Source organism: Ovis aries, chromosome 4 (genome assembly GCF_016772045.2).
Source record: "Ovis aries strain OAR_USU_Benz2616 breed Rambouillet chromosome 4, ARS-UI_Ramb_v3.0, whole genome shotgun sequence".
Lineage (NCBI taxonomy): Eukaryota > Metazoa > Chordata > Mammalia > Artiodactyla > Bovidae > Ovis > Ovis aries.
The window spans coordinates 89,768,278-89,796,232 of NC_056057.1; the positions used below are offsets into that span (position 1 = coordinate 89,768,278).

Below are 27,955 nucleotides of genomic sequence, written 5' to 3' on the forward strand. Positions count from 1 at the left end.
CTTACAGCTTTTTTTACCTCTTTATTTTCCAACTAAAGTATCAATCAGTTTTCTTTCACCCTCTTCAGTCAGTGAATTTAAATTGGGTACTTTCAGAAAGCAGTGGTCACTTATACCTATGTGTTTTTAAGAGAGTCTGACTTTGGTTATAAAGAGATGTAATGCCAGCCTCCAGTTTAACTCGGAGGATTGAGTCACCTCTGTAATGACATGTTTCTCTGAATAGCCACAGGGCATCCTTTTGCCACTGAATCTCTGCTCTGCACCAGGTGACTAAAGGACCAGCAGCAAACAAAAGCACAGGTAAAAATATAGTTTTTGTTTAGTTTGAAAATTTTTTAGCCTGTTTTTAGAAACACGGTCTCTCAGAGGAGTTTAGAAGAAAACTACTTTTGCTTCATTTCTTGGAATACCTCAATTTCTTTTACAGCCTAACTTACTTTTGTTTACTTTCTAAATTCAGTATCTTTCAGAACGTGAACTTGCTATTCTGAGCTTAACATTGTAAAAAATACATTTGTCACTGATACATAGAACTTAAACTCCAGTTCGTTTTTTATTTACTATAAATTTGTATGTTAGGATTATTTTCACATTAATAACTATTCAAAACTTGTTTCATTTCTCTTCTACATGCACAATTTCTCTGAAAAGCATCTTTTTGCACTATGTTGGGTTATCATAACCTAGTACTTCAGTTACAATAGCATCAGTATGTATTCTCTGAAGCAGGTTAGTAAACTAACTTATATAAGACATAGAATATTTGGCTTTATGAGACAGCCACAGTGTTAATACTTTTTATAACAAGTAGCTGTGAAGAATTCCTCAAGCTAACTTTATATACCTAAATGTTTTTCTTTAGAGTATAAGTGTATTTCTTTATTTGATAAAGATTTCATTTTTGCGTGATTGTTAATAAAAGTGTACTTTAAAAGATATGTTACATAGTTATCATACTTACTATATTGGATAGTATTAGAGAATTGTTATTTGGAACATGTATTGCAGTTTTTAGGAAACATATGACATTTAAAATGGTTCAGAAGATGGTTATTTTGGAAGAATAAAAATAGGTTTTAAATTTTCTTTCCAAATACTAATAAAGGGACTGAATATTTAGAGATAAAAATCAACAGGCACTTCATACAAGAAAATCAGTAATTGAGAAGAGGATGTAAATGTATACATACATAAAGATAGATAGATTTAGATTTTCCAGGAAAGAAAGAACAAGTACCAAAACACTATGAGAAAGACAAATGGAGTTAAATATGACCTCTTTAACTCCTTCACTGCCAGCCCCTGAATGATGAACTTCTATCTAGACCCACTGGTAAGATATTCATGTTGCAAGAGTGCTGGAGTGGGTTGCCATTTCCTTCTCCAGGGGATCTTCCCGACCCAGGGATTGAACCCACGTCTCTCGCATTGTAGACGTACGCTTTACCCTCTGAGCCACCAGGGAAGCCTAACAATAAATACTTATATTGTAAAAATACTTGGGAGTTTAGTCACACGATTTATTTCAGCCTCATCTATAAATTAGAATTCAGTCTGATGACAGAAAGTAGGTTCCTTGTTAAAAAAGAAAGTGAAAAGAAAGTGAAGTTGCTCAGCTGTGTCCGACTCTGCAACCCCATGGACTATAGCCTGCCAGACTCCTCTGTTCATGTGATTTTCCAGGCAAGAGTAGTGGACTGGGCTGCCATTTCCTTCTCCAGGGGATCTTCCCAACCCAGGGATTGAACCCAGATCTCCTGCATTTCAGGCAGGCATTTTACTCATATATTTTTAATGTTTAAATGGAATCAGGAGCAAAGAGTTGGAAAGATGTTAAGTGGAGAATGTAAAAAATATTTAAAAAACAACAAGCTATAAAAAACTTCATGTTCAGAGATTCAGGGTTAATGTTCTTTATAATGTTTTTGAGAATCATAACATATGCCATGTTTTCTTAGCAATAGACTTCCATGGGAACCTGATTCTTTTTTGTGAAAACCTTTAGCAAATTCAGTAATTAGATTTATAGTTATTATACTTACATAATCATCTATAATTACTAGTTTGTTGAATCTAGTCTCCTGAAGCACATTCCTTGAATTTTTCTACGTATAATAGAATTGCAGATGCTATGAATTTCTACAGGAACAATTTTCAGTAGTCTTTCTCACAGACTGAAGTTTTTCACCTAAGCATTGGTCCAATGTTCATAATAGATCCAAATCAATAAATCCTTGATTGAGTTCCCTCTCATCAGAGTGAATGAATTCTCTCAGTAGTGTCCGACTCTTTGTGACCCGATGGACTGTAGTAGTCTACCAGGCTCCTCCATCCATGGGATTTTCCAGGCAAGAATACTGGAGTGGGTTGCCATTTCCTTCTCCAGAAGATCTTCCCTCTCATCAAGTATATTTAAAAAAAAAAACAAAACACACTTTCCAACTTTCAAGGACCACCATTTCCTAGATGCATTATATTGGGTGGTTTAAGAATTGGCTGTTATCCTAGGCTGAAATTACTCTGCCTTTGTCATAGGCGTTCCAGAAAAAAACATGTTGCAGCCTTAGTGCAACCCAGATCCTAAGACTGGAATATTTCTAAATTTCCTTATAGTATTAGGAAATTCTCTCAAGGTTACATTTGGAAACTAAAATGTATTTCAAAATATTTTCAAGTTATATGGTTTATGTTAAGCACGTGTATGCATGCTGTTACTACAGTCGTGTCAAACTGTTTGTGACCCAAAGGACTATAGCCTACCAGGCTCATCTGTCCATGGGATTCTTCAGGCAAGAATACTGGAGTGGATTGCCAATGCCTGCCTCAAGGGGATCCTCCCCACCCAGGGATCGAACCCTCATCTCCTACACTGCAGGCAGATTCTTTACCTCTGAGCCACTTGGGAAGCCTCTGTGGTAGACAGTAAACCGTCTGCCTGCAATGCGGGAGACCCAGGTTCGATTCCTGGGTCAGGAAGATCCCCTGAAGAAGGAAATGGCAATCCGCTTCAGCACTCTTGCCTGGAAAATCCCATGGATGGAGGAGCCTGATAGGCTACAGTCCATGGGGTCGCAAAGAGTCGGACACGACTGAGTGACTTCACTTTCAATGGTCTTGAACAAATACACTTTTTAAGGAACTAAAAATTCATTGTATAAAAAAGCATTTACTTCACATTTATGGTTAGTATATACTATTATAATTAATGTATAAACTCAACTTTCTTTACTAATATTAAAGTGCAACACATTTCTATCATGTGAATGGGTAACCACAGTACAGAATTAGTTCTATAATGATCTTTTACAAATTCATACAAATTAATGACTAATTGGTTACTATAGTTGGTGTTTCAACAGTTTATTATAATTTTTTTAAAAAGCATAATTTCGGCAATTTCACAATTGTAGATACTATTTCTTATTTAAATCTGATGGAGCTCAGGCTGACTGGCACATTCAGTTGCAATGTTAAGAATTTTATCTTTCATCTAGCAGGTGTACATGAAGTGGAAGCCTGGAGCCTTAAAAGGAGATATGAGATATCTAGGTAGCTAAGCATGTATGATCCAAACCTGAAAAGTGAAGAATATATGCCAGCACAATTTCTCCAATGTTTACTTTTTTATATACCACAGTCTTTTCAGAAAGCTTAACTGTAATGGGTTTGACAGTTTATAAGCAAGTTTACTGAAGGTTGACAAGGATGTTAGCTGCAATGCTAAGTTCAGTTCAGTTCAGTTCCGTCACTAAGCCATGTCCGACTCTTTGCGACCCTATGAATTGCAGCATGCCAGGCCTCCCTGTCCATCACCAACTCCCAAAGTTCGTTCAAACTCACATTCATCGAGTCGGTGATATCATCCAGACATCTCATCCTCTGTCATCCCCTTCTCCTCCTGTCCCCTATCTCTCCCAGCATCAAAGTCTTTTCCAATGAGTCAACTCTTCGCATGAGGTGGCCAAAGTTATCAGCTTTAGCAACAGTCCTTCCAAAGAACACCCAGGACTGATCTCCTTTAAAATGGACTGGTTGGATCTCCTTGCAGTCCAAGGGATCTCAAGAGTCTTCTCCAACACCGCAGTTCAAAAGCATTAATTCTTCGGCGCTCAGCTTCCTTCACAGTCCAACTCTCACATCCATACATGACCACTGGAAAAACCACAGCCTTGACTAGACGGACCTTTGTTGGTAAAGTAATGTCTCTGCTTTTCAATATGCTATGTAGGTTGGTCATAACTTTCCTTCCAAGGAGTAAGCATCTTTTAATTTCATGGCTGCAGTCACCATCTGCAGTGATTTTGGAGCCCAAAAAGATAAAGTCTGACACTGTTTCCACTGTTTCCTCATCCATTCCCCATGAAGTGATGGGACCAGATGCCATGATCTTCATTTTCTGAATGTTGAGCTTCAAGCCAACTTTTTCATTCTCCTCTTTCACTTTCATCAAGAGGCTTTTTAGTTCCTCTTCACTTTCTGCCATAAGGGTGGTGTCATCTGCATATCTGAGGTTATTGATATTTCTCCCGGTGATCTTGATTTCAGCTTGTGCTTCTTCCAGCCCAGCATTTCTCATGATGTACTCTGCATATAAGTTAAATAAGCAGGGTGAAAATATACAGCCTTGACGGACTCCTTTTCCTATTTGGAACCAGTCTGTTGTTCCATGTCCAGTTCTAACTGTTGCTTTCTCACTTGCATTATAGATTTCTCAAGAGGCAGGTCAGGTGGTCTGGTATTCCCATCTCTTGAAGAATTTTCCACAGTTCATTGTGATCCACACAGTCAAAGGCTTTGGCATAGTCAATAAAGAAAAATAGATGTTTTTCTGGAACTCTCTTGCTTTTTCCATGATCCAGTGGATGTTGGCAATTTAATCTCTGGTTCCTCTGCCTTTTCTAAAACCAGCTTGAACATCTGGAAGTTCACGGTTCACATACTGCTGAAGTCTGGCTTGGAGAATTTTGAGCATGACTTTACTAGCGTGTGAGATGAGTGCAATTGTGCGGTAGTTTGAGCATTCTTTGGCATTGCCTTTCTTTGGGACTGGAATGAAAACTGACCTTTTCCAATCCTGTGGCCATTGGTGAGTTTTCCATATTTGCTGTCCTATTGAGTGAAGCACTTTCACAGCATCATCTTTCAGGATTTGAAATAGCTCAACTGGAATTCCATCACCTCCACTAGCTTTGGCATTGCAAATTCATGTATGTGTCGACTGAGTATCAGGAAGTCAGGCCATAGTGGTGAGATGTTCAGAGAGCAATCCAATTCAGCAGGATTGCCATCTTGGTTAGAAAACCTGTCCCGTGTGAAAATGTCAACCAGAAGGCTATAAAGTTGCAGAGAGGCATGGAGGAAGGGGTGATGGGCTAGATTCCATTCCATATTCATATACTGAAATAGTAGAGTTTATGTTCACAAGAATAAATTTCAAAAGCTGAGAAACAGAGGATAGATATCAGTACTATATTTAGATATACAAAATGCTATCATTATTTATCATCATACCCTTGTCCCTACCTTCCTGGAAATACAGTACTGTGTTATGCTGTGAAGACAAATTAAAACAATATAAATAAAAATCAAATAGGTGAGACAGTGAAACTTTTCCTAGTGGACTGATGGTAACTGGTCCTAGAATCTAAGATTTTAACCTCTGCTCCATCCTGACTTCTGTTATATTGCACAGAGATTTCCTTATTTTGTGTTGTAAACACACCAGGGTAGTTGGACAGAACTCAAGGAAAGAAATATAGTTTGGGAAAGGATTTATGGTAGAGAGGCATGCAAAAGAATAAAAATAAAAATAGTGCCATAAAAACTGAAGAATTTTTTTTTTAAAGGTCAGAAGTCAATTTCTGTCAAAAAGGTACAATTGGACAAAATACAGAAGAATTGGAAGTGCTTAAAAAAACAAAGAATAAAAAATAAAAATAAATAAAAATTTTTAAAAAGCAAAAAAAAAAAAACCACACAAGAAAAAAATGATCTGAAGTTGAATAGGTAAAATCCAATTTCCTGGATTATTTAAAATTGGTTGGGTAAATCACCAAAATTAAACTTTAGACAAGGAAATAAAAAGAACAACCCAAGCGTCATTTTCGTATCCTGTCTCTCTGAATACTTCTATCATTCTGACTAGAGCTTTGCATTGTTTACAATCAGGGAAGGCCAGTTACTCTATAACATATTTTCTCACTTGTCATAAACGATATAGTGGCACTGTGCATTGCCTTTTGTAGAAAGTAATAACACTAATCAATTTTTTCAGGTCTGTCTACTGTTAGTTTTCCTTTACCACAAATATTTAACCTAAGATTAGCTTTTAATATTCATGCATCAGAATAGAGTGTTAAGTTACATGGCTGATGTTATTTACTACAATTACAAAAAAAACCTCTCTTATTTACTGAAAAGGGCTTTTTCTTGCCATATTGCAGAAAAACCTACCATTTTCTCAAATAACTTCATAAAAAACGATCTTTGTAGTAAAACCAACTCAAATGTTACCTTTTTTATCAAGTTATGCCTGATTCCTTATAGTCAGTATTAATGTACCACTTCTTTCTTTTCCAAAGAACTTTTAAATTTTTTTTAAAATTTGAGTAATGGTTTTGAATAGCTGCTAAATCAACATAGTACAAAATCCAAACAGAAGTTTCTTTCCCACCAAAATCTCATCCCACCTCTGCCCATTTCTCTCCTTCAGCCACAAGGTCTTTTTCCTGGAGGCAACCAATATAATTGAGTACTCTTCCAGAGATACTCCACAGTACACATATCACATATCTACACATACACATTACATATATTAAGTGTTAGTCATTCAGTAATTTGCGACCCCATGGATTGTAGCCCATCAGACTCCTCTGTCCATGGAATTCTCCAGGCAAGGATACTGAAGTGGGTAGCCATTCCCTTCTCCAGGGGATCAATTGCAGGCAGATTCTTTACCTTTGGACACCTGGCCTACACATACTTATATATACATGTATATATCATTTTCTCAGAAAAATAATGGCAGCATTATATGCATATCTAGCTTTTAAAAAATTTTAAGTATATTGTAAGACATATACATAAAATAAATATATACCTTAAAGAATAATTATGAAACCTGGTGAATATCCTTATTGATAAGGAGAAGAAACCTCATTCTTTGTTTCAGCTGCATAGTATTTCATTGTGTAGAAAGCCATAGTTTATTTAACCAGTTCCTTGATGATGGACATTTTTTTCCAAATTGCAAAAGATGGGCAATGCTGCAGTGAATAACAAAGAAGTGTGATTTCTGGGGGAAAGTTTTTGTGCATTTGTAATTCAGATAGAAACTTCCAGTCTCCTGTTTCTTCATTACAAACAGTTTGGAGCCAGTGCCTGCACATTTCACCTTGCTCAAATTTGCTACCTTACTAAAATATGTATGCTTGTACGGAGAAATGGGTGCTGTGAGCAAAACCAGGCCAACCCTAGATTCCAAGCAATTCCAAGACAAAGGCAGAAATCGATATTAGGTCATGCTTACCTAAAACAAAACAATATGTCCTGGCCACAACCTTTGTCCTTCCACATGCCTGCCCTGCCACTCTAGTGTGTAGCCTGACATTCAGATCTGGTATCTGGTATATGACATTCAGAACCTAGATCAAACTCCTATTTAAATATCATTGCAGTCCCTGGACCTGAGGTTTGGCCTCAGGCTCTTGTTCCTTGTTTCTGTTGCTTATTCTGCCCGTATCCCAGCTCTTCTGTTCAATGACTTGCAAAATATTTGGGGGTAATTGGGTGTTTTAAGTTATAATCTTGACCATGGACATTGAAAACAATCTTAGTAACATTTCATAGGCCACTAAATTGCTTTATAGTTCAAAAACTCTGAGTAGAAAACTGAGGGTTTAAATCAACCTAATGTTATTTTAAGGAGCTTAGTTAAAAATGGCTTGACAGAGGGAACGTTTTATTCAAAATGTGGTCCTAAGATTTTGTGTGCTTTTCCAAGAAAGCTGTTGATCTTGACTGTAAGAAATTTCAAGTTCTGAAGGAGAAGTAACACTTTTTGACAATGACTAAGTGTATATGCTTATGTAAAGACAATTACTCTTTCAGGTTGTAAAATGTTCCTGCTTCATAAAAAACATGGCCTTTCACACTGAAGAGTGAATTTCCTGTTAGCACAATAACACTGAAACAGGCATTTTCATATACTTACAAAACTTAAGTTCATTTTTAGGAAGGGAAGCAGTTTTTTACAATCAGGATAGTCCAGTAGTTCCAAAATGTATGCAGATGGAGGAACACTCGTGTTCTTCAGTCATGATGTAGAGTTATAATAAAATTCAGTACCTAATGATGAATTGTGAAACTTATATCGATCTTATCATATAGTAGATTATATTATAAACTTATATGCATGAAGTTGTTAAGAAAAATGTATGGGAAAATATCTATCCATTACAATATATATTTTCTTCTGCTGGGACAATTAGGTCTAGCTTTTACAATACTGATATTTCATGAGAGAATAACTTAAGAACCATCAGGATAAGACAGTGATTAACAGACTAAGGCAATAATATCCTTCAGAGGAAAAAAATGGGAGCCTATTATTGGCTTTTTCTCTAATTAGCAGGTTAACAATTATTTCTACAGAGTTGATTTGAACTCAGCAGCTCTGCTCTGTTTTCCATTCTGACAAACATTTAGCATATATATATTTATTACTGGCAACAAAATACCACTCGGAAAATACTTTACTTAAAGGTTTGTAAGTAAAACACTGCATTTTAAAATTTCCAATAAAAATGGGAACCATGACCTTCAGGATATCTGTTTAAACCCTGTGGATTTAGGAGCAGACACTTGGAGTCTTAAAGGTTTTGAAAACAAATACCAATAGCATGAAAGAAAAAGAAACAGAAGAGTTGTAGATTAGGGAAATTAATTCCTTTCACTAATACATTAATATTGAGATGCATGTGTATGTTTTAAGGGAATACTTCCCAGAGTATTTCCTCTAATCTTACAGATTAGTATGAATCACCATGTTCTATGGAAGAAAAAACTACCCTGAGTGTATAACAGAAATTTAGAGTGGCAATCAAAATTAAAACTAGCAGGATTAATTTATGGATGTATAATATAATTATTTTTCTGTGTTGGTGATTGTTAAAACTACTGTGAAGTTCTTCCAAATGACTGGATCCTGCCGCTCTCATCTCTGTCCTGGATTGACAAGAGCTTCCCCCCAGGCTTCCTGCCTCTTTCCTGTGCCCTTTCCCTTTCGGGCTAGCCTCAGCACAGCTGCCTGAGGAGTCCGGTTAAACCCAAGCCACTCTTCTCTCCAAACTCAGCAATTCCTTCCCATCTCATTTAGACTGATGGCCAAAGCCTCAGCAAGGCCTTGCAAGACCCTTCTCTTACCTCTCTGTCCCTTTAGTCACTGGGATCTTTGAAGTCCCTGAAACACAGCAGGCATGTGCCTGCCTCAGGGCCTTTGTGTCTGCTTTGCCCCCACACTTCCCCAGACATCCTCCAAGCTTACACTCTGTCTTCTTTTCATATCACTTCTTTTCAGATTGCCAAGGCATTCCCATCTAAAAAGAATCCTTCCTTAATTCTTTTCTTTGCTAGTAACGCTTTCCAGTGAACTCTACATTTATTTGCTCACCTTGCCTGTCTTCCTTGCAAGGATTTAAGCTCTGTGAAGGCAGAGGGCTTTTGTCTGTTTTGCTCAACTACTGTATTCCTAGTACTTAGAATGGGAACCTGGTATACAGAAGGTGCTTGATACAAATTTTCTGAACACTAAATAGTCTGCTTTCACACAGGGGCCGGGGCCCCAGAGACCACCAGGAACACACCTGTCATTCCGTGAGTTGGGTGATGACACGTGTAGCAAAGGAAGATGCGCCTATGGGAGCTGGAGTGTCTCGGTGAGAGGGGCTCAGACCGAGTTTAGGCTGAGTTGGGTGATTTGGCAGAGGGCCTGAAAAACCAGGGATTTGCTCAAGATTGGATGCAGTCAGGACACAGGGGCACTTTTATGCCGAATAAAGAACAGAGGTCATTCATTTAGCAAGAAAGGCATGTTTGATGCTCTGAGGGTAGCCCTGGGTTCCTGGTTTTATCTCTGCTTAGACACGATGAAAAAGTGGCCTTGCTTAGTCTCATTTTATTATGGTGTAAGAGTAAACATGTTTGAAGTTTGCATTCTGTGAGATTGTTTATGACTAGTAGAATAAAAAGGCCTAGTTGTGAGTGTTGAGAACTTCTGAAATCAGCGGTGGTTAGGGGAATGCTTTTTTAAAAATGTATCACAAGCAAGTAAACTTTGGGGGAGGAAGGCGTGAGAAGGGACATAGGGATAAGCAGAGCGGAGAGACTTCTCTTCAAACTCTTGCATCTGTACATGACAGGCCTTGGAAAAATCCCTGATGCTGGGAAAGATTGAGGGCAGGAGGAGAAGGGGACGACAGAGGATGAGATAGTTGGATGGCATCACAGACTCGATGGACATGAGTTTGAGCAAATTCCAGGAGTTGGTGATGGACAGGGAAGCCTGGAGTGCTGCAGCCCATGGGTTTGCAAAGAGTTGGACACGGCTGAGAGACTGAACTGAACTGATGATGGGCCTTCTCCCCTAGGGGGGCCCCTCTCCCTCCTCACCATCCTTCACAGTCAGGACAGGGTAGGCTTACTCAGGTGATGTCTGAAGCCTGCTTGATAGTAAACAGTCCCCACCTTCTTGTTGCTGGTGTCACACTCTTCCTCTCAGTGGATGAAGAAGGTCAGAACTGTGAAGTGAAGGTCAAAGCAGAGGCAGCTAAGCCTTCATCACTGTGACTTCCTTCTACCAGAGGAGGTTCTGAGGAGAAAACTACTTCTTTTTACCCTGTGGCTTTCCTGTACATATCACTTTTCTGGGAATCATTTATTCAGGGCCCTTCAAAGTGCCTTCATTGAAGTTTCCCAGTTGGAGGAAAGGAGTTTGTCCTTAATACGTGCTCCAGAACAAACCTAAAAAGAGAAAACTGGTTAATAAAATTTAGGGGAAGAATCCAGGTTGAACTACTCTTGCATTCCCACTCCTAATATCCTGCCAGCTCTTCCTAAAATGTCACCACTTAGAGATTTCTTTAAAGGAGTAAAACTTCCTGGACAGATTGTGAGAGGGAGGAAGGGAAAAAAAGCAAGGAAGGTGTTCCTGGTGACTCATGGTTAAGTGTGGATAATTCACAGATTGCTATGCTCTGCTGACTAGTCAAGATACAGGTAGAACTGGGCAGTTAGGATTCTGATGGCCTGAGTGGGGTGAGGGGAAGTGGTCGAGGGAGATTCTGAAGCAAAGGGCGGGCCTGGAGAGGTTCCCCTGTGAAGGAAGGAGGGTGGGAGGAGCACACAGATAATGACTGCACAAGGAGGGGAGGGAATAGGACAAAGTGTCTGGAGGTGCCCAACGCTGGAGTCTCCTCTCAGGAAACCATGGTTATTAGGAGAGTGACTGAAGGACACCAGTGCCATGACCTGCCTGTGTGGGAAGACAAACAGCGAACAGAAGACACGGGCAGTGAATTTTCCTTATTTATTTTGCCTGTATTCGCTTCCACCTGCACATTTTATCAGGAGGTCTGCCAGCCGACTGCCGCGGAATGTGCGCCTCCCATCAACTGGAATAAAAAGATGAACAATGTTCATGAACAGTGAACAAAGGATAGGAGACAAGAACCACTTGGTAACTTTGTAGTAAATGAATGAAGACCTTAGTGTGACAGTGATGAGGCAGGGGACAATAATCAGTGGAAAGTGATGTTTTGAATAAATGCAAAAGCCAGAAGCATTCTGGGAGAACAGATTTTTTTTTTCTGTATACATATGTAAATTCTCTAACATAAACTGAGAGAAAAAGTTTTTTTCTATTAATGTACTACCTTATGTGCATTCATTTTTTTGTTATCCTGAGGCAAAATATAATAAAAAAAATTCAAGATAAGGGGCAGTTTTGAAGACTACAATTCTTATTGTACTCATAAAATTATACTCCCTTGAAACTATTGTTCTCTTCCAATCATAATTTATGCCTTCAGTATATTTCATGTTACTAAGTAATCTCACTCATCTGTGCACTGAAGAGGAATACAGATACTTATTCAATGAATGGGTGAGGAAAATACCTACCTCTATAGCTCTTAAAAACTGATATTTTGCGCATTTTTATTGACTTGTGCTCTGCTGTGCTTAGTTGCTCAGTCGTGTCCGATTCTTTGAGACCCCATGGACCGTATCCCGCCAGGCTCCTCGGTCCATGGGGATTCTCCAGGCAGGAATGCTGGGGTGGGTTGCCATGCCCTCCTCCAGGGGATCTTCCCAACTCAGGGATTAAACCCAGGTCTCTTGCATTGCAGGCGGATTCTTTACCGTCTGAACCACCAGGGAAGCTCATTCATTAACTTAAGACTTTTTAAATGTCTTTGAATAAAGTCTTACTTACAATTATTGTTTACCTCAGTGTCCTAGTTGCGAAATCTTATAAGGTTTGGCTGGTGACACCTGGTGGTTAAAAATGATAATTACATACCACATGCAGCCCATGGTGATCAGCTTTGCTGTGAGAAATACAAGCCAGTTTCCTTGGAAGCATTTCTGTCTGAGTTCCTGCTTGGAAGCAACCAAAACAAAGCCTCTCTGACCTGAACAGAAAGGCACTGTTCCATGAGCACAGTGCTGCCACCTAACGTTCACACCGTGGATATCAGATTCTGGATGTCCCAAGTATCCACTCCTGGACACAGGAATTAGTATTATCACTGGCACCATCTTTTCGCCCCTTTGATATTCCCAAGGTCTCAATTCAAAGTCTAAAGTGGGATAAATATAAGTCACCTGGCCACAGTCACATATTAGCACCCTAGCTGCAAGGAAGGCCAGCAAAGCAACCAGACATTTGGCTTATTGAATGAAATAAGGAAAGGTATTATAAGATTAAATAAATATTTATTCAAGACCTAAGAACAGAACCTGAGATTTGATAGATTTTCTAAAATGGTAGTGAACACTATTTTACATCTTTATTTGATCATAAGATTCTTTTGAAGGCAAGGACCACATCTTAGTCATTTTGTATTCTGGACTCAGCATCTGATGCTCCATGAATGTTTGCTGAATTGCATTGCTTGCCCTTGAATAGAAACTGGGTCACTGCAATCACTTTTGTGTCCCAATTTATTTACAGGGATCTTTAAGACCTTTAAATAAAATGCACTTGGATATAAATATAAAAACTATAATAACCAGCTAACGTGTTTAAGTCTTTTTCCTCAAAATTATCACTAACAGAAAATTAAATCTCTCCACAGGTCTTACAGAGTGATATTAAGGTGGAAGATAAGATTTTTATCTCATCATGAAACCATTATCTGAAGGACAGCTAAGGTTTTATGTTGTTCAACCAATACATCTCATGTCATGGCTATTCATACTTTTCATTCTGAAGTCTATCTCTTCCCTGAAACCTGCCCGACTTCCAGTTTATCAAAGAAAGCCCTTTATAGCAGCCTGGAATGCTCCAACAGATCAGTGTTTGATGAAATATAATATAAGCCTGAATTTGAAAATGTTTCAGGTGATTGGAAGTCCACTGGCCCGGGCCAGGGGGCAAAACATCACTATATTTTATGTCAACAGGTTGGGATACTATCCATGGTATACACCCCAAGGAGTTCCCATTAACGGAGGTCTCCCCCAGAACATAAGTTTGCAGGTGCATCTGGAAAAAGCTGACCAAGATATCAGTTATTACATCCCTTCTGAAGATTTCAGTGGGCTTGCTGTTATAGACTGGGAATACTGGCGACCCCAGTGGGCCAGGAACTGGAACACAAAAGACATCTACAGACAGAAGTCAAGAAAGCTTATTTCTGAGATGCAAGAGAATGTATCAGCTGCTGATATTGAAAATTTAGCCAAAGCAACCTTTGAAGAAAGTGCAAAAGCTTTCATGAAGGAAACCATTGAACTGGGGATTAAGAGCAGACCCAAAGGCCTTTGGGGGTACTATTTATATCCCGATTGTCACAATTATAATGTTTATGGCCCAAACTACACTGGGTCATGCCCGGAAGAAGAAGTTTTGAGGAACAATGAGCTCTCTTGGCTCTGGAACAGCAGTGCTGCTTTATATCCCTCTATTGGAGTCAGGAGATCTCTCGGAGACAGCGAAAATGTTTTGCGTTTTTCACAATTTCGGGTGCATGAATCTATGAGGATCTCTACCATGACGTCCCGTGATTATGCCCTGCCTGTGTTTGTCTACACAAGGCTAGGCTACAGAGACCAGCCTTTACTTTTTCTTTCTAAGGTAAGACGCCTCTTGCCAAAGATAAGATTTCTTCTTATTTCTGAAAGAGACATTGCTTTGTTAATTATGTTCTTGTAAGGATTCTCAAATAGTAGTCTGTTAGGAGCATAATTCCTCCTTTGAGTAGTCATCCACTCAGATCCTCCATTTATACATACTAAATTTGAATTATTTATTATTAGTCTTTCAAGGAACAAAGTATGTAGGGAAGGGGGTTAAAGTACAATGTCAGTAACTACTTCTGCTCCCCAACTGTGATTGCTCTCTTGCAAAGGTTACTGAAATGGTTGGGGGTGAACAGGTTGGAAAATCAGAGAGGACACTGTAAAATGGAATAGTTTGCTCATATGTGTGGAAGCAGAATTGTAGGCATTTCTGCTACTGGCATCACCATTAAAAATCTTAAAAGAAGAAAAGTATTTTCTTTTTAATGCACAATAGCAGGTTTGATAAAAGGCATAAGGGAGACACAACAATATGAATATACTTAGAAATAACTAAGATAGTAAATTTTATGTTTTTCTCCACAAATAAAAATAATTTTTAAGGGTATAAGGGAATTATGAATCTGCTAAAAGTAGGTAGCTGTATAGATTTAACCATCTGGTTTATTCTTGAGTCTATGACCACAACTCATGGAAAGTTGCTAAGAGTGGTATGAATTTCTGAGTTCAATAATAAATTCATTACTAGTAGATGGTTTTGTAACTCTAGGTTAAAACTTACAAATAGAAGTTTTGCTCTAATTATTCTACTCAAGTCATATATGTAGCCAAAGACGTCACACAAACTGTGTCACTTTTAAGATAGATGAAGCTAGTTAACTTAAGTTGCTTCAGTCCTGTCTGACTCTTTGCAACCCTATGGACTGTAGCCTGCCAGGCTACTCTGTCCATGGGATTCTCCAGGCAAAAGAATAAACTTCTCCAGGCATAAACTTTTTATGATGAGGACGCTTGAGCCTGGTTCACCTTCACATTTGCAGAATAGAGGTGTCTTTAGATATTGCTATACACTAGGGATGGATCATTTTTCTTTTTTCTCCATCATTACAAGTTTCAATTCACCAGCATGTATTAAACTGTAAAGATGTTCTGGTATTAAGTATCCAAAGGGAGAGATTCAGAAAACACCCTAGTGAGGGCTCTACCATGACCAGTAGGTATCTATGGAGCAGACAGAGAGTAGAGCTTACTTCTCAGAAAGCAAAATAACACGAATCATCAGGATTTGGTAAACACTATGCCTCTGACACTGTTGATGAGTAAGGAAAAAAATTCTCTCTTGTAAACTGATCATCATACTACCTAGAATAATCAGCAACAACTGATTGAGAATGATAGGAAAAGTTCTAGAATTGAAAGTTGAACAACACCCTCTTATCTATGAAACTTCTTTTGCTTTTCAATGTTTGCCTCAAGCAAGTTCCTTTCTTTAGTGATAACACATTAAGTTTTGGAAGAAATAATAAACTTTAAAGGACAAAGTGTTCATTTTAAAAGATTAGATTAAATAACTGCTACATTCTGTGCATTCTGCAAGCTGATGGTAAGCTCATTCTTGAATAACTACAGCCTCAGAGACATACTGTTCTAAGGGAATAAGGAACAACAGTTAGAATCTCACCCTGAAACAATTTTCTTTTTGAGTCCCATGGTATCACTCTGTAAACTTTCTGGATGGCGAGGCATTTCCTCATCTTTGAAACCATCAAACCACCACTTTATTCCATCTTGCATAAAAATCTGCCCATAAATTTTAAAAATCTGATATTCACTTATTCCAAATTGTAAATGCTAGTAATGACTTCCATTTCTGACTTTCTGAAGATATCTGCATTTCAGAATGTGTGTGTGCATGTGTACAGAAATATAATTAGGATTAGAAAAACAATTTATCAATAAGTGGCAAATCTCCTATCTCTCCAGACCTCAGCGCCTCACTGCTTAATCTACAAAATGACACGATATTACCTGCCTTACCTACCTAGGAGAAACATTATGAAAAATGAGAAGATTAAAAATGAAAATTTAAAGTGTTAGAAAAATATATATGGTGTAGCTGCTCACTTTCTAATAAGTATCAGAGCCTTGAACTTGAAAGAAGAATATGTAAGAATGAAATTTCAGTCAGTAGCCATTATATTAGTCGATCAGTCATGCCCGAGTCTTTGTGACCCCATGGACTGCCGCCCACCAGGCTCCTCTGTCCATGAGACTTTCCAAGCAGGGATACTGGAGTGGGTTGCCATTTCTTCCCTGATAGCTCAGCCATTATACGGGGGTTGTAAAACCTCATTTCACACAACAGATTGCCTAAACCACATATATAAATGCAATATTGATATCACTTGAGCTGTGCTTTAAAAAAAGTAACAAAAGGGATTTTCTTGGTTATTGATTTAAAGGTGTTTTTCCCAGTAATTAATATTCCCTCTGGTAATACGCAAAGGAAGCTCATTAGTGATGCTCCAGCTCCCCACACTGGGCTCCTTACTTACATGCACTGTGGTAAAACTTGAGCGACTAAAACCCAAGTGTAAAGAATAAATCCTCTGTGTGCCCCTGCTTTTTCCTTCCAAAACCTTGATTGAGCAGAGAATCGTGGGTAGGGCACGGCAGCCCTGCAACATGCTGGGACCTGAAAGATGCGTTGCTATTATGCTGCTGTTCATTTACTTTTCCTTTCGTGTGGCATCACTCACGTGGCCCAGCTCTCAGGCGGTCCCAACTTACTCCTAGAGGCATCTTACTTGTGACTTCAAGCACTGAGTAGTGTCCTTGCTTTTCTGGTCCCCTAAACATAGCTGTTCTGTGATTATTCAGCACCCTGCTCTCCACTCGGTGACAGTGAGCTAATTTGGTCACTGAGAGGATTTGGCCTAAATATCTACTAGTGACTCCTTACCTCCAGTTAACATGCTAGAAGACTTGCCATTTTGAATCATTCCCAATAAACTCTCTTTGATAATGACTGTCAATGACACATTGGAAAGAAACCAACATTGCCTCCTGATATCAGCCTCAGAATGGGTAGCTTTCACCATAAACATCTGTAGTTTCCCTAGTTACTGCATATGGATCAACAACAGATAAAGAAGAATTGTAAATTTTGTATCTACCCCTCCCTCTGATGACAAAGCCTTAAACTAAAGGAATTCATGGACAATTTCTTGTTTCCAGTTTAGCATGCAAGAAGCTTGAAAGTTGCCACTTGGCCCTAAGAAATAAAAGGCTAAACAAACTGAAAAAAAATCCAACTCTTCATAGAATAATAAGAGAAGTGTGGACACACAGGGAAAATTGCTGCCTTCAAATTTGGAGAGACAGACAGGTGAATACAGAGAAACCCAGCTTACCAGATCAGAAGTCCTTGGGCAGAAACCTCTGTGGGAACCACTGACAGAGCACAGAAAGCTGAACTGTAATTAGGAAACTGCTGGTGGCTCAGCAACAACAAGACTGAGAGATTAAAAACTCCAGGGGCACCCAGTCATGCGGGCTGGGGGAGCACACTTTCCCCTGCAGGAGCTCACTAGGTCCTTCTAGTGAATATTGGAGAAACCCTCCCCTCATGCATCTAATAGGTGAAAAAGAAAAGGAACCATTTTGAGTATTCCAGAGCATTCTGTTCTTCTGCACAAGGTCCAGCCCCAGGAGAAACTGTTTAACCACAGCCAAATTGCTGAGGTTTTACCAGAACCTAACTGGTCTGCAGAAAAGGAAACCAACTCCACCTGGTTTTAGATTTCCACTTGGAAGAAGGAACATACCCATCTCTAGCCCCATCTAGCCAGCCTGTTCTACCTAACAGGGAGTGGCAGCAAAAACTGAGAAGCAGTTGTGAAGTTCACAGTCCAGAGGCAAAACCTCACTAAGACTGAGATCTAATCATAGGACTGTAAAGTCTTTCATTACGCCCACACCTTACTGGCATATTACTAAAGGTCTATTTATAGCAGCTACTCTTGACTCAGAGGGTAAAGAATCCACCTACAATCAGGAAACCTGGATTTGATCCCTGGGTTGAGAAGATCCCCTGGAGAACGAAATGGTAACCCACTCCATTATTCTTGCCTAGAGAACCCCCATGGACAGAGGAGCCTGGCGGGCTACAGTCCATGGTGTCCCAAAGAATCAGACAACTGAGTGATTAACACTTTCACTTTTACCTAGTACGAGCTATTTACTTATGGAGAAAAATCAAATCATATCTAGCTATCAAGGAAACAATTACAAGACATAGTAAAAGGCAAAAACACAACTTGCAGAGACAAAGCAAACACCAGAGCTTGACTCAGATACAGCAAGGATGTTGGAATTATCAGACCAGAAATTTAAAACAATTATGATTAATATGCTAAGGGCTCTAATGGATGAAGCAGAACAAATGCAAAAACAGACAACATAAGCTACATAAGAGAGATGGAAGTTGCAAGAAAGAAGCAGAAAGAAATGCTAGCAATCAAAAACACTGTAACAAAAAGGAAGGATATCTTTGACGGCTTTATTATTAGACTAGACGCAGCTGAAGAAAGAATCTCTGGCCTTGGAGATATCTCAGTAGAAGCCTCCAAAACCGAAAAAGCAGAGAGAGCAAAGACAGGAAAAAAAAAAAAAAACACAACAGAACAGAACATCTAAGGACTGTGAGAGAGCTAAGGTGTAACATACACATAACAGGAAATCATGGGAGACTGTTGGGGATTCTGCCCCTCTGATCATGTCGTGTGACTATGACATCTCTACATTCAGGAAAGTTTCAATGTGAGTGGAGGGAGAAGCTCTGCTCCTTTAGGTCTTTGTTAAAAGAGGCAATGGACCTGGACCCAGCAGAGTCCTCATTCTGAGCTCTGCATCACTTACTTCTCCTCTTTCCAGTATTTCTCATATCATAGATAATTCTCAAAACCATTTCACTTACACTATCTCATTTGAACCTCACAAAAACTCCTCCCCTTCCTGTCATGTCATCTCTGATCTGTTCAGCAGACATTGTGGTCCTGGGAAATGGAAAGAGATGTGAACCTGAAAACAAATTAAACCAAAATTACCAGAAAATTGCCCAGAAAAAAATTTTTTTAAAAAAAACCTGAGATTGTAAAATCTTTCATTTAGTGGACTATAAAAGTGCGGGTGATATGAATATAAAATGTCTAAGATAAAACACCATTTGAAAGTTCTGCCTTTAATTTCTACCAGATTGCCCAATTATATTTCCAGCACAATAGTGATGGAAATTAATCTGTGAAGTAAAAGGTTAATGCTTAGCATTCAAAAGAATGAGAGAATATAACATAGCAAACTTATTTAGAAAATCAACTGCAGAAACTTAATTTAGGAAGCCAACTGTACACATTCAAGTTTTAATTTCCCTCTGAAATTACCTAGATTCATGTTAATCTTTAAACACTAAAACAGTAATCCTTTAGGATTACAAAACCAAAACTCTCTCTGCAGAAATTTTGTTTTCGTCTGTCTTAACCATATTGAGAAAAATCCCAGTGGCCTTACCCTGACTGGATGATCATAAATAAACCCACTAATCAGGTACAAATAATTAAATACAAATCATTTCACGGACCAAATATAAGCGCCAGATCAAATCAGATCCTGCAGATCTATAACACTGTGTTCCTTTGCTTAGACAGGGAATCCAAATGACACAAAACCCCTCCGATAGAAAATAAAAATGAAAAAAAAAAAACAAAAAACCCCAACTCTCCCCACCCTCCACCCCAAGCCACTGCAGAAGCAAAGTTTTCAGGAGAGTTGCAAACTGAAAAGGGAACTTGGGTGAGATGACTGCAAGGCATTCCTCACATTTAGAGAAGGAAAACTTTTGGATTCTGTTTCCAGGTCATATACTTATTGTTGATTTGTGTGTATATGCCCCTGGTCAACTTTGATGGAAAGTACTAGTTGCTCAGTTGTATTCAAGTCTTTGAGACCCCTTATGCTGTAGCTCTCTAGGTTCGTCTGTTCATGTAACTTGATTAAACAACTTTTAATGGCTATTTACAGGCTGTCTTAAAAATAATATCCCGTTTGGCAAAATATACTTTAAAAACATATATTTAATATGTTTTCTGTATGATTATAGAGTATAATTTCTGAGCCCTGGTTCATTTATTTATAGCATTTGCATTACTCTAAGAAGTTGGAGAATAGGGTCATCCTATTTTACTGAATTTAGCTTCCAATCCTAATTCCTGGCATGTTGTTTTATATTCAAATGAATAATGAACTCTACTGTCTTCAATCTAGCAAGATCTAATCAGTACTATTGGAGAAAGTGCTGCCTTGGGAGCTGCGGGCATTGTTATTTGGGGAGACATGAATTTGACTTCATCTGAGGTAAGACAGTACCTTAGGGGTGTAGTTACTATTATTTAAATTCTTGCTCTGTTCTCCAATAAAACTTTAATCAGATCTCTCAGGTCTCCCATAGTAAACCTGTTTTATGATTACAGTCCAATTTACCACCTGATACAGAGAAGGACTTTATGTTTGGGGGCTCCAGAATCACTGCAGATGGTGATTGCAGCCATGAAATTAAAAGACGCTTACTCCTTGGAAGGAAAGTTATGACCAACCTAGTTAGCATATTGAAAAGCAGAGACATTACTTTGCCAACAAAGGTCCGTCTAGTCAAGGCTATGGGTTTTCTAGCGGTCATCTATGGATGTGAGAGTTGGACTGTGAAGAAAGCTGAGTGCCAAAGAATTGATGCTTTTGAACTGTGGTGTTGGAGAAGACTCTTGAGAGTCCCTTGGACTGCAAGGAGATCTAACCAGTCCATTGTAAAGGAGATCAGTCCTGGGTGTTCTTTGGAAGGACTGATGCTAAAGCTGAAACTCCAGTACTTTGGCTACCTCATGCGAAGAGTTGAGTCATTGGAAAAGACCCTGATGGTGGGAGGGATTGGGGGCAAGAGGAGAAGGGAATGACAGAGGATGAGATGGCTGGATGGCATCACTGACTCTATAGACATGAGTTTGGGTGAACTCCAGGAGTTGGTGATGGACAGGGAGGCCTGGCGTGCTGTGATTCATGGAGTCACAGAGTTGGACACAACTGAGTGACTGAACTGAACTGAACTGAACTGACATAGAAGGAGTGCGATAAAGGTGAACTTTTGCTAAGACATTAATAATAATACTGACCATTGTTGAGCATTTACTATTTGGAAAGTTATGACCAACCTAGACAGCGTATTCAAAAGCAGAGATATTACTTTGCCAACAAAGGTCCATCTAGTCAAGGCTATGGTTTTTCCAGTAGTCATGAATGGATGTGAGAGTTGGACTGTGAAGAAAGCTGAGCACTGACCTGATGCTTTTGAACTGTGGTGTTGGAGAAGACTCTTGAGAGTCCTTTAGACTGCAAGAAGATCCAACCAGTCCATCCTAAAGGAGACCATCCTAGGTGTTCACTGGAAGGACTGATGTTGAGGCTGAAATGCCAATACTTTGGCCACCTCATTGAAAGAGTTGACTCATTGGAAAAGACCCTGATGCTGGGAGGGATTGGGGGCAGGAGGAGAAGGGGACCCCAGAGGATGAGATGGCTGGATGGCATCACCGACTTGATGCACATGAGTTTGGGTGAACTCCAGGAGTTGGTGATGGACAGGGAGGCCTGGTGTGCTGCGATTCATGGGGTTGCAAAGAGTTGGACACAACTGAGTGACTGAACTGAACTGAAGATTGTACTAAGTGCTTTTTTTGTTTTGGATTTGCTCACTGATCATAAAACCCTTATGAGGTAGGGACTAGCATCCTCATTTATAGATGAAGAAATGGAAGGAAATCTAACTATAAGAGCTACTTAGGCTTGCTAATGGTGAAGCTGCCACTAACCACAAATGGTACAACTCTGGAGCCCTTACATTTAGCCATTATATAAAATGTGTGATAGCATATTTTTTAAAATGGAATTGGTAATTTTTAATATCTACACTGAACTTATTTTTCTTCCTTGGAGAAATTAGCTAAAAATTAATAGTATTTAAAGTAAGGTTTATGTTTTTTTTTCAAATTTCTTCCAGCTCAAATACTATCTACTCTTTCTAGTTTTCTCCAATCCACATTAATTGCAATCTCTTCTGTATTTCCAGATGCTGTCTGTTCATATCTCTATAGTGTAATACACTTTGCTTTGACTTATACTACTTGTTTCCTCAACAATTTTGTTAAATTGAATTTTTGCAAGTTCATGGTGATTTGATATTTTTTTAATTTCACATGCTCAAGTTGTTGCTACTGAGATGCTGCTCGTGAAACTGTGACAATATAAAGTTAAAGTCTCCTCTGTCCACATATGAATTAGGTAGACACTGAGAGGATCAGTACCTGACTCTCCAGCTGTGATATTTCCCCTCCAGTCCATGTGGTTCCTGAAAAGATGGTCCTCAGGAAGCTGGGTACACAACCAGGAGGCCTCCATTTAGAACACACAAATGGAAGAATACACAAATGACCTGGTCAGCCTTCTAGGCATCCCTGTCTTTGAATTGTGCAGAGGTGGCTAGATCCCAGGGCGGTAGATATTAAAGCATAACTAACAGGAAAATCTGGAAGGCTCAGGTTGACAGTCAACAATAATTTGGTAGAACAGGAGGATTCATGTTCTAACACAACCCTGAAAGGTACACACACCTGAAAGGTGGCCAGAAGACAGAACTTTGGCATGATTTCTAAATTTCAGCTTGTTCCTCTTTTTTTTTTTTTTTTCACACCGATTAACTTGGGATCTAGAAGGAAGAAGAAACAAGGATGTTAATTGTAAGAAGGCATGGTCATGTATGCTGACGCTAGGGCCCATTTCCAAGCTCAGTTAGCTTACAGTAACCTAATCTCCATCTCCTGTCACGACCATCTCTCAGTTTTTCAGGTCTGGGTCCCCTGTGTTACAGCACCTGAGCCTAAGACTTCACAGGCAGGAACCAAGCCATTAAGTTTCAATCCAGTTCAAAGAGCTGCCTTGTGGGTCTAGATATACCGACCCTACCAGTATTAGAAAAAACACTAAATCCCATTTGTTTCTCCATTTCTAGGGCAACTGTACAAAGGTGAAGCAGTTTGTGAGTTCTGATTTAGGGAGCTACATCGTCAATGTGACCAGAGCCGCTGAGGTGTGCAGCCTTCATGTCTGCAGGAATAACGGGAGATGCGTAAGGAAGGCGTGGAAAACACCAGATTACCTTCACCTGAACCCTGCGAGTTACCACATAGAGGCCTCCGAGGATGGAGCATTTACTGTGAAAGGCAGAGCATCTGACACAGACCTGGCAGCGCTGGCGGAGAGATTCTCCTGTCATTGTTATCAGGGATACCAGGGGGCTGACTGCAGAGAAATGCAGACGGCTGACGGCTGCTCGGGGCCTTCCTCTCTGCCAGGCTCACTACTCACACTGTGTCTGCTGGTTTCCACAGGTTATCAGAGCTGTCAGTGGTGAGATAGTTGAGCTTAAAGGGAATTGTGTGGCCTCTAGAGTCATCACTTAGGGAAGAGATGAAACTTGTGACAGTTTTTTTTCTCACATGAAATCCATTGAGAGGCACTATAAGTAGACATGTGTGTCCCTTGATATAAACAGGAAACATTGCATTCTTTAGCTCCAGTTTGGCTAAGAAGTCAGAGCCAGGAGTAAAATCAATGCACTCTTCTTCCTTACTGGAATGTTTAAGCTGTATTTAACCTAGAACTACTATATTTTAGTCTTCACATGAATATAGGTACATAAAAGTATCCACATAAATACTAAATTATTGAGTTCAAAGACTGGTTTTCCAGCTAGCAATTTACTTAAGTATATATTACTAAGCAATTATCTGATTTAACGAATGGGGTCACCTCAGGGTGTGACCTGGTCATCTGGTCCATTGAAGAGGATCAAATGCAGAATTCCCATTCAAGCCTATGTTCAAACTTCTTCTGGCTTCTTCTCCTTGCCTGGGCTCGATGAATGCAGAACCAGTGACTAATGTAACCTCTCACAAGGGCATGAGAACTGAGGCAGGGGGAGCTGTCGTCAACTCCCTGCGAAGACGTCCATTCCAATATGACGCCTCTCTTACCCACCAGGAGTCTCTCCCGCACAGATGCTGATCATGTAGATACAGTGAAAGATTTCAGGATAGTATTCATGCTTGCCTAGTCTGACATTGCTCTAGACGTAGAAACTGGAGCCATGCTAGTAACCCAAAATCATTAATAAAAAATATTTTAGTAAACAGCATTTAAGGGACACAGAAGTGCAATTGTGAAGGGATCCTACTAAGAAATACTCAATATTTTGGTCCCCATATATAAGTTTAGAGTAGTGGTTTTAGAACCAGTTTAAGTTTAATTTGAATCACTATCCTTCTGGCCTTGTAACTCTGGGCAGGTTACTTATAGCCCTTTTTCATCTGAAATTTGTTAATATAATTCCTAACTCAGTGAATTTTTCTGAGGAATAAATGGGATAACACATCCCATGCACACTTCAGCTATTAATACCATGTTGCTGATTTTCAGTTATCTTTCTTGACCACCAAATTAATGGAAACACATCGGAAAAAGCAGAGTCTTGGGCAATTTTGTCTTTCTGATGCTATGTTCTATATATAATCACTTATGCATGTGTTCTCTTGAAAGGCCTGTTTCAGTTAATAGGATTTCCTTCTTTTGGAGACGATCAACTTGGAAGGTAAACTCAAGAAGGTATGATGCTCTTATGGAAGGCGTGAGAGTTGATTCACCCTCCGCCTCTGCCTCTGTTGTCTTTCTGTGAAAGATGATACAGGTGTGCCCTTTCCAACTCTGTGTCCCTGCTTGTCGGGGGCTACTGACATTGTGACACTGTGAAGGTCTAATTTCTAAATGTAAAATACAATCAAATCCAGATAAAAAATTTTATAATACCACTAAAGACAGGTAGCATCATGTAGATTAACTTCTTAAAATTTTCATTTTTTAATTTTCATATCAAAGATATGAAACCTTATAGAAAATTTGTAACTATAAGAAATGATGGAAATCACCAATAATCACTATAATATATACTGGTAACTTTTGGTTTATTTCCTTCCAATCTTTCTTCTAAAAATGCTTTTTTAAACATGATTGTAAATAAAAATACATGTGTACCTTTGCATCTTGTGTTTTTCATTTATCTATACATTACAGTTTTCATGCTAATTCATAGTCAATAAATATTATTTAAATTATTGTAAGGTCACATCTGGATATAGCAATTTTCCTTAAATTCTGACTTTTAAATATCAAACTTTTACTATTTATTCTTTTTATCACTTCATGGCAAATAGATGGGGAAACAATGGAAACAGTGACAGCTTTATTTTCTTGGCTTCAAAATCACTGCAGATGGTGACTGCAGCCATGACATTAAAAGACTCTTGCTTCTTGGAAGAAAAGTTATGACAAACCTAGACAGCATATTAAAAAGCAGAGACATTACTTTGTCAACAAAGGTCCATCTAGTCAAAGCTGTGGTTTTTTCAGTAGTCATGCATGGATGTGAGAGTTGGATTATAAAGAAAGCTGAGCACCGAAGAATTGATGCTTTTGAACTGTGGTTTTTGGAAAAGATTCCTGAGAGTCCCTTGGACTGCAAAGAGATCAAACCAGTCAATCCTGAAGGAAATCAATCCTGAATATTCATTGGAAAGACTGAAGCTGAAGCTCCAATACTTTGGCCACCTGATGCAAAGAACTGACTCATTAGAAAAGACCCTGATGCTGGGAAAGATTGAAGGCAGGAGGAGAAGGGGACCACAGAGGATGAGATGGTTGGATGGCATCACTGACTCAAGGGACATGAGTTTGAGCAATCTCTGGGAACTGGTGAAGAACAGGGAGGCCTGGCGTGCTGTAGTCCATGGGGTTGCAAAGAGTGGGACAGGACTGAGCAACTATACAACAATATCAACCCCTCATTAGAGAAGACAATTTCTGATCATCTTTCTAATTCATTCATTCATTCACCTATTAATTAATTTGGACATTAATCAACATATTAAACATTACTTTTCATCAGGCTTTGAAATATATCCTGAACAAAACAAAAGGCCTTGCCTTCATAGAGCTCATAGTCTTTCTGGGAAGACAGACTTTCAACACACAAATAAGCAGTTTGCATCAGATGTTAGATCTACGGGAAAAACAGAACAGAGTTGGGGAGGGTGGATTTTCATATGTTGGGTGGCTTTGAGCAGATAATGTTTGAATGATAGAGAGTTGGCTGTGGGAATATTTGGCGGAGGGTATTGCAGGCAAATGTATCAGAAGTGCACATTTGGGAGTAGGCCTGGTATGTTCAAGGAAGAGCCTAGAGTACACTGTGGTGGGATACTTCTCTTACCATCAGTTTCCCTTGTTCATTTTCTGGTCTTTAGCATTTATTACCATCTGACATAGTACAGGTTATATATATTTGCTTATTTTCTGTCTTCTCTTACTGGAATGTAAACTAGGAAAATGAGGATTTCATTTTGTTCACTTCCAGAACACTACTTGGTACAGTACCTGGCACACAGTAGATGCCCAATAAGTACTTGAGTGAATGAATAAATGAGTGTTTCAGAAACCTGAATCAGTGGAAGTTATGTGTTACAGATTTTTAAAAAAATTCTGCACATTGACAGTTACCGCAAATCATTCTCCAGCGTTCTTCTCGTCTTATCCTAGTGTATGAGCCTCTGAAATCACATAGTTCAACTCCCCTGTGAAGAGCTGAGGCCTGAAGAGAATAAATCACTCAGCAAAGTCAAAGAGCCAGTTTGCAAAAGAGACCAATATGAAATCTGAGTTGCCACATTTTCTCTTCACCATAATTCTTGTTGCAACACAATCCAAATATATCCATTCAGCTTTTGACCATAAACTTAATATGTGTTTATTAATTGGGGCTGTGACTACTGGTTATGTTGTCAGTCTCCAGATCTCCCAGCTGCAGACAGTCTGTTTAATTTGGCTCAATGCTCCTGGACAGGAAGTCTACCTCTAGAAGCTGCTTAATGATGGCCAGCTTCTTGGGACTGTCCTAACTTCCCTTTATGGAAACAGCAAAGTGTTCAGGCTCTCTGATCTTCAGTGTTCTCCTTGACAGAAGGAAGATCATAATGGTATCTTTTCCCCTTGTATACAGTTTTGATTATATCAAGTAGATAAAATACTTAGCATAATACCCGGCACATAGAAATCCCCTGCCAAATGTATTACCAAGCACTTTCAATAGTACAGTGGGATAGCATTCAGCTTAAAAAGGAATGAGGAAGCTCTCTATCTGCTAATGTCAAAGAAGTCTAAAATACAAGTGTTTTGTTTAGGTTTTATTTTGATTTCTCTCTGATCATATTGAGGGAGACTCAATCTTACCCATTTCCAATTACATTTTAGAAAGAATTCCCAGAGATAGTTAAACTAATCTAAAGTTTCTTAAGCATCTATTGGGGGTGGAACTCAAAAGTACACAAATATAAAAGCCATAAGTGACTGGCCAACTAAGTTCAAGGACATAATAATCTCATTAAGAGAAGGGAACCAGAAGAAACCATTACCAAGCCATGTACATCAAATAAAAAGTGAT

The 27,955-nt window shown here is 39.1% G+C and overlaps 1 protein-coding gene across 4 annotated transcripts; it reads left to right on the top strand.

Annotated features, from left to right (window-relative positions):
- Nucleotides 1-25,499, top strand: HYAL4 (hyaluronidase 4). 4 transcript variants are annotated; one of them, XM_042248761.2, is made up of 4 exons: nucleotides 5-303; nucleotides 13,359-14,359; nucleotides 20,626-20,715; nucleotides 23,417-25,499. In XM_042248761.2, exons 2-4 carry the CDS (start codon nucleotides 13,406-13,408, stop codon nucleotides 23,816-23,818), a joined length of 1,446 nt encoding a protein of 481 aa, XP_042104695.1. In that variant the 5' UTR covers nucleotides 5-303; nucleotides 13,359-13,405; the 3' UTR covers nucleotides 23,819-25,499. The 4 variants fall into 4 exon arrangements, with proteins under 4 accessions (XP_060271071.1, XP_042104695.1, XP_060271070.1 ...); XM_060415087.1 differs by lacking the exon at nucleotides 5-303 and adding an exon at nucleotides 4,009-4,194; XM_060415088.1 differs by lacking the exon at nucleotides 20,626-20,715 and having other exon boundaries at nucleotides 1-303.
- Nucleotides 25,500-27,955: the final 2,456 nt, after the last annotated feature.